General features: G+C 41.3%; 1 protein-coding gene across 1 annotated transcript; it reads left to right on the top strand.

Moving 5' to 3' along the window:
* The first annotated feature begins 662 nt into the window (after window positions 1–662).
* Window positions 663–1,880, top strand: LOC141398517 (uncharacterized). Its single transcript, XM_073975840.1, has 3 exons — window positions 663–771; window positions 845–913; window positions 986–1,880. Exons 2-3 carry the CDS (start codon window positions 902–904, stop codon window positions 1,748–1,750), a joined length of 777 nt encoding a protein of 258 aa, XP_073831941.1. The 5' UTR covers window positions 663–771; window positions 845–901; the 3' UTR covers window positions 1,751–1,880.
* Window positions 1,881–7,895: the final 6,015 nt, after the last annotated feature.

The following is a 7,895-nucleotide window of genomic DNA, read 5'->3' as shown; positions in this document are numbered from 1 at the left end:
AAACCAGAAACGTAAATATTTTTCATTACTACACCTTTTTCAGATGTAATTGGAATTTTTTTATTTTAAAATTACATTTGTAATTCAACTTATTCTATTTGTAATTCGTATTATTTCATTTGTTATTCGAATTATTCCATTTGTAATTCGAATTATTTTATTTGAAATTAGAATTATTCCATTTCCAATTCGAATTATTTTATTTGATATTCGAATCATTTTATTTGTAATTTCAAATAAAATGTACGAATTACCCCCAGTTTTTGTAACTTATTTTTGTTCGTTCGTCTATATTCGTAATAATTTAGGCATTCATAGCTCAGCCCCCAGATGACATACACATCTAATTTTTCGGATACCCGTTCCATATATCATTAAGGATTCCTCATTAAAAAATCAGCGCTCTACATTTGCGCTAAAGCGAGTAAATCGTTCTACAAAATTTGACAATTCGTGTGAGAAGAATAAAAATTTTTACAAAAACTGGGGGTTAAACTAGGTACTTCTACCACGATTACTTTTTAAAATATGTTATATGTATGTATCTTCAAAACTACTGAACCGATTTCCATGAAATACTTTAGGGAATGACAGAGAAGACTAGTTTCGTCCAACGCTACTTAGACTCATCAGTTTTCTTAGTTCTTTGTATTGAAACAAAGAACTTTTCCCCAATTTTATTCTTGAGATCTAGTCGTCATAATTTTTGTACGTCACATCAATTTTTTTCGGCATGAAGTCATTTTGACTTCTTTCAGACATTCTTACTAGGTATACATATAACAAACGCCAGTCGTTCTAGTATTGAACACAATAAAACTCACACTTTCTTCGATTGTTACAGGACCCTTTGGAAGGTGAAACAACTACCACTTCACTCAGCCAAAAAGACACTAATAGTATGTCCGTTGAGGTAATTAAGTCAAAAATTATCGCAATGCCAAAAGACATTATTGAATATAACATTTTCTTTTTACTTTTGCAGTCGATTGGCGGTGGACTAAACTCACGATATAAAACAATTATTAAGAAATTTCTTCAATCGGAGAAACATTTTAGAGCTTTTATGGCAGCATACCATAAAGAAGCACATCTATGGGATCACAAACAATTTCCCCATAAATTAAACAATGAAGATTCCCTCATTTATCTACAGAATATGACAAAGGAAATTAAATGTCTTCTTGATGTAGAATTGGACACAAATTTAATTGCACATATAATTGAAACTATACGAACGGAATACAAAAGCAAAATGACACTTTTCAAAACTCCCGAGCAAGAAGCTGCAGCAGTAGCAAATAAAAGTGTACCCGATTGGTATTTTGGTGCACTTGCCTTTTTGAAACCTCATCTACAACATTCTATACAACTCAATTGTGATACTCAACGGAAACATTTAAGTAGAGAACAAATTCTACAAATCATTAGCATATACAAGCAATTTCCACAATTGTGGAATACCAGTTTGGTAGAATATGTTTGTTTGAATAAACGCCAGGAAGCTTATGCAAAAATGTCACAAATCATACACAGTAAAATGGGCTTGAAAATTAGAGAAAACACCTTGCAACAATACTTAAAGGGCATGCATGATCACTTTACCAAGGAGAAGATTATAATCCACAACAGTACTGGAAAGAAAGAAACGCCTAATCTCCTGTACTATGAACATTTAAAATTTTTAAATGGTCACGTTGAACCGTTCTTTTGCTCCTTCTGTGGAGTCAAGAAAAAAAGTCCATTATAGTTGAAGGCACACATCTGTGAACTTCATCATCGTGACGATCCGTTACAATGTTCCATATGTAATAAACAATATGAAAAAGTCGAACCGTATATAGCTCATGCTAGACGTCATATGAACGATTTGCGCTTCGTCTGCAAGGAATGTGGAAAACGATTTATAAGACCACCCGAGTTGCGAGATCATATGCGCAGTCATACCGGCTTAAAACCATATTCCTGTGATGTGTGTAGCGCTTCATTTAGACAAGTTGGAGAATTATCGGCCCACAAAAAACGCCATGACAAACGGTACAAATTTGTTTGTGAAATTTGTTCAAAAGGATTTTATAAAAGAAGAGAGTTAGATGACCACATCGCTGTACACAATAATACACGAAACCATTTCTGTTGCGTATGCGGAAAGGCTTTTAAAAGTAGGAATAACCTTGTTGCCCATGAATCAACACATGCCGAGGGACGTAATCACCAATGTCCGTTGTGTGGAAAAATGTTCAAAAATAGAATTGGCGTTAGGCAGCACATGAGGACACATCGTGCAAATGATGAAACAACTGTGGGTGTCGTTGGTCAGCAGTAGAGTATTCAGATTTGATATTTTAATTAACACATTTAAAGCAATACGTCTAAATAAACATTGAGAAAAAACGAAAAAATTATAGCAGTATTACTAAGATTACCTGTCGTAAAAATTTAAACACTATCTGCGAAATGACCTTTAAAGGTATATAAGGGCAAAAGAGTTAAACTTTAGTGGAGGTGGTAGCCGAAAGAATGGAAAAATATTTCACCTTCAAACTTGTTCTGAGTATTATGATGGGCCAAGCTTGGTCATGACAATTACTCCTTAGATGTAGTTTACACTACCTATTAATGTCATATGTACCGAAATCAAGACTTAGTAAATGGGTAAGGAAAATCCCCAATATTGCACACATTATAATAATTGTTCCACAAACATCCCCACGACCTTCAGCGTGCACGGCGGGCGTGCATACCATTGCAGCACGGTGGCACCTATTGCACACATTAGCGACTGTATAAGGATGGAAAATTTCACCACACATAACATTGATGGCTAGTGTCATCTCTTCATTCACTTGTTTGCGCCATCTATTCTTTGGCCTGCCAATTCTGCGTGCACCGCCATGCGGCCCGAATTTATACGCCTTTTAAGCGGGTTCATCATCGCTCATTCTTATGATATAGCCTAGCCAACGCAATCGCTGCATCTCGATACGTTTATCTATACTGATGTCGTTGTATAGCTGATACAGCTCGTGGTTCATGCGACGTCGATATTCACCGTTAACGCAGATGGGTCCGTAGATCTTTCGAAGAATTTTTCTCTCAAATCTGCTTGCGCAAGTACGCAGGCTTCGGAACCATATATCAGCGCTATTTTTGTTTGACGAGTTGTGGCTTTGTTTTTAAAGTGCTTACTTAAGCCAAAGTAGCATCCGTTGACCAATATAATTCTTCTTTTTATTTCATAACCGATGTCGTTTGTTGTGTTAAAGGCGGTGCCGAGGTATACGAAGTCTTTTACTACCTCAAAATTATAGGAACCAACTTCAACAGTTTTGCGCGTCGATACCATCAACTTGGTCATCTCGCCGTTTACCTCCAGAGGTCTTCTCCTGGATTTGCCGCACGGTAAATATCTGGTCGATAATGGACTTGCCAGGTCTAAAGCAGCATTGGTAAGGTCCGATTATTTCGTTGACCATGGGCTTTAGTCGTTCGCACAATATCCCTGACACTTGTAGGCGATAGGGAGAAGACTTATGCCCCTACAGTTGGAGCATAAAGTCTTATCTCTTTTCTTATGGACGGGACACAGGATGCTCAGGTTCCAATCGGGTACGCGTTATTCCTGCCATATGGAGCTAACTAGCTGATGCATGCACCTTATCAGCGTGTCGCCTCCGGTTTTAAATAGCTCGGCCGGTAGGCCATCAGCTCCTGCTGCCTTATTATCCTTTAGCCGGTTTATTGCTGCGTATAAATTGCTGGATCTGTGGCATCTTCGTCGACTTCGCTACTATTGGATACCAACAGTTTGGAAAACTGCTCTTTACATATCCTTAGCACCCAATATGTATCAGTTACCAAATTACCTTGCTGGTCTCTACAGGAGGATGTGCTAGTGCCAAAGCCATCAGTTTGATGTTTCACTCTTTGGTAGAATTTTCGGACTTCATTCTGTCTCCTGTACATCTCGATTTGTTCACACTCCCGCTTTTCCATCTCTCTCTTTTTCCTGCGGAAAGACGTTTCTTCTCCCTACTTTTCTCCCGATAACTCTCTCGTGCGCTACGCGTTGTGACGGATTGTAAAGTAGCCCTATATGCCGCATTTTTCTCTTCGGTAGCAGCACGACACTCCTGGTCATACCATGGATTCCTTGGAGGTCTCGTATCCAAGTACTGATTTTGCGGCTGTTTGCATGGAGTGGGCAATGTTTTGCCATTGTCCTGATATGTTATCGGGACGAGGAGTGCTTTGATTAAGCAATTGGTCCAGTTGAGTGGAATATGCTCTGGCTATCTGTTGTGATTGCAGCTTACAGATGTCCAACTTCCGTGTTGTGTCTGTTCGCACTTTGTTTGCTACGTTTAATCTGGTACGTACCTTTGCTGCAACAAGGAAGTGGTCCGAGTCTATGTTTGCACCTCGGAACGATCGTACATCAAACACGCTTGATGCATGTCTTCCATCTATCACAACGTGATCAAATTGATTTCTTGTTCTTTGGTCTGGAGACAGCCAGGTGCCCTTATGAATATCGAGATGCTTAAATCTGGTACTGCTATCCACCATGTTTTTTGCAGCTGCAAAGCCTATCAGCCCCATACCATTGTCAGATGTTTCGCTTAGGTGTTGTTGTGACCACTTTCCCATTCTATCGTATCTCCTGCATAGCAGTAATGTCGGCCTTGTACTTTTAAAGTACATCCGCCAATGCGTAAACTGCACCTTCTATATAAAGAGTGCGAACATTCCAGGTGCAGATTCGCAGATCATGGTCCTTAAAACGTTTGCGGGAGTCGTCAACTTTAGAGAGATTTGTTTTAGGTTAGGTTAGGTTAGGTTCAGGATGCGTGACTGCCATACTGACAGCCACTCCACTCGGAGACCTTGAGGTCCATTGTGATCATCCAGACTATTGTTGTTATTGGTGATTGCTGGTGTTGTTGTTGTGATGTAGTTAGGTGAATCAGGTTATTGTGTTGAATATATGGTGATTGCGTGCATAATGGAGATGATGATTTTTGCTGGTTAGGGTGTTTGTAATGGTGATGCCAAAGATGATGATGTGAGAGTTCCAATGCTATGTGTTTGGGATATGGTTGGTTATGTAGGAGGTTTGGATAGGAAGGAGAGGGAGAAAATGGAAATGTACAGAATAGATGAGAGGAGGGAAAAGAAAATACAGTAATTAGTAATAATCAAGAGTAGGAGAAGAGTAAATGAAAGTAAGGAAAATATAGATATAAGTAAATATGTAAATATAGGTATACTACATGCTACATACGGATGCAGATTAAGTCCGCACTGTCCTGCCCCAGAGCCACTTAAGGCTCTTGCAGTACGCTACCAAGATTTTTGGGTCGACAGAGGAAAAGTAGGAAAGAGATTCAATCACGTGTACACCAAAAAGTAAATGCCTTTTGACAATTAGTCTAGGACATTTACATAAAAGGTGCTCAATTGTCTCCGTTTCCTCCTCATCCTCACATAGCCTACAGTACTCAATGCTGTTGCCATCCCACTTGCACGTCATAGATCTAATGCCGCAGTGGCCAGTTATGACTCCTGTGGCGATCCTGATCTCCGACTTGCATAGTGAGAGAAGTGACGCAGTCCTACGCCTCGAGATAGCCGGCCAGATAGACTTTGATACCTTACAACCAGGTACGTCCTGCCATATCCTTTCGGTTTTCTCTGCGTAGAACTGGCTAAGCTTGCCGAGAAAATAGCAAAGCGGGGGTTTGACGTAGTCCTCTACCATAAGGTTAGAGGACTGGGAGCCACGTCTTGCTAATTCGTCAACAATCTCGTTTCCCTCAACATTGCAGTGCCCTGGTACCCAGCATAGCCTAACACGTGAATTACAAGTTTTTAACAAGGACCTACAGTTTTGAACAATCCTAGATTTAATAGTATAAGACCTTAGCGCCTTAAGGGCGGCCTGACTATCTACATAGATTGTGACTGCCCTACCTGTTTCGTCCATCAGTCCTACTATTAATTCTAAGGCCTTCATTACTGCGAAGACCTCCGCTTGAAAGACACTGCAATTCGTATTAAGCTTGTAAGAGCGTTTAATGTTTAGCTCATTGCAGTACACCCCCGCACCAGTACCTTCGACCATCTTAGAGCCATCAGTAAAGATGGAGAGGCTATCGGGTAGTGGCCTGCCATGCTCCCATTCACTTCTGTCAGGGATATAGACCTCCGCTGCGTCAAAGTCCAGCGAAGGCGAGATGTAGTCTGTTACAGACCCACCGCCACATAGTCCGATCTGACTGCTAAGATGTAAAATGCTAGCATGTCCAGACCCTGAAGTACGCCATAGATTAAGCTCCTTGAGCCTCAAGGCACTACGGGATGCTAGATACTGAACAGAAACATCCAGAGAGTGGATGTTCAGTATTGCACTCAGTGCTGCTTGAGGGGTGCTCTTCATTGCCCCCGTAATAAGAACTGAGGCTGATCTTTGCACACTAGCTAGTCTAGACAAATTTGACTTACTATTCAGGGCCTGCCACCAAACAAGACCCCTAGGTCAAAATGGGGCATACCACTGTCGAGAACAACCAATGTACGACATTTGGTCTCAGACCCCAACTCTTACCTATCGAGTTCTTACAAGAATAGAGTGCAATTAGACCCCTTTTGGTGCGCTCCTCTGTGTTCCTTTTCCATCTAAGTTGATGGTCAAGAATCACACCCAGGTATTTCGCCTCCGTAGAGAGATTCAACTGCACTCCATCTAGTGTTGGTGGTACGAACTCGCTGATCTTTCTTTTCCTAGTAAAGAGCACCAGCTCTGTCTTAGCCGGATTCACACCCAGTCCATTGTTGTGAGCCCAGCGTGAGAGTTTAGCAAGTGCCCTTTGCATTAAATCAGATAATGTGGTTAAGAATTTCCCACTAATCAGGATTACCACATCATCCGCATAAGCAACTACCTTTGTTCCTAAATTGTCGAATTCCAAGAGTATCCCATTTATCACCAGTAGCCAGAGCAAGGGGGATAAGACTCCCCCTTGAGGTGTGCCCCTGGTGACAGATCTCCTAATAGAGCTCTCCCCAATATTAGAATTGATCAGTCTGCTTCTAAGCATACTGTCAATCCAATCTATCAAGATAGAGGGGACACCCAGTGATTCTAGAGCGAGATGAATGGATTCGAGCTTCACGTTATTAAAGGCACCCTCTATGTCCAGAAAGGCAGCCAAAGTGAAGTTCGAATCCCCCATATTCTTCTCTATACAACCTACGACACAGTGTAGCGCTGTTTCTGTTGATTTACCTTTAATATAAGCATGTTGAGAGTTGCTTATGAGGTCACTGCTGAAGAAAGTTCTAATTTCTAAGTCTAACAATCTTTCCAAAGTCTTTAAGAGGAAAGACTAATCGGCCTATAGTCTTTAGGCAGCGAGTGACTTGGTTTCCCAGCTTTGGGAATATAGGTCACTGTCACCTCTTTCCATAGTGCCGGAATGTGCGATAGTAGTAAACATGCCTTAAAAATATTCTGAAGGATGGTTATCAGCACAGCCGGTGCATTCTGAAGCATCGCTGGAATGACACCATCAGGTCCAGGAGACTTATATGGCTGAAAAGTACTTATCGCCCATGAGATTTTGGGATAGCTTATAAATCTGTTGACAAGAGCCACCGCCTCGGGCGTGCGGTTCCTGCTTTCATACACACCCAGTGCACTCGAGCTGGCATCCTCACTCCCAGGGAAGTGTGTTCCTGTCAGCAGATCTAGAGTCTCCAGAGCGGAGTTAGTCCAGGTACCGTCATCCCGTTTGATGCTCCCGAAGGGTTTTGGATCCTTCGAGATCACCTTACGGAATCTCGCCGCTGCATTAACCCCTTCTATCGACTCACTAAAGCTTTTCCACGAGTCC

This window comes from Musca autumnalis, unplaced genomic scaffold, assembly GCF_047663935.1.
Source record: "Musca autumnalis isolate F117 unplaced genomic scaffold, ASM4766393v1 scaffold_3, whole genome shotgun sequence".
NCBI lineage: Eukaryota > Metazoa > Arthropoda > Insecta > Diptera > Muscidae > Musca > Musca autumnalis.
The sequence above is the reverse complement of the archived record's forward strand: the minus strand, read 5'-3'. Positions and strand labels throughout refer to the sequence as shown.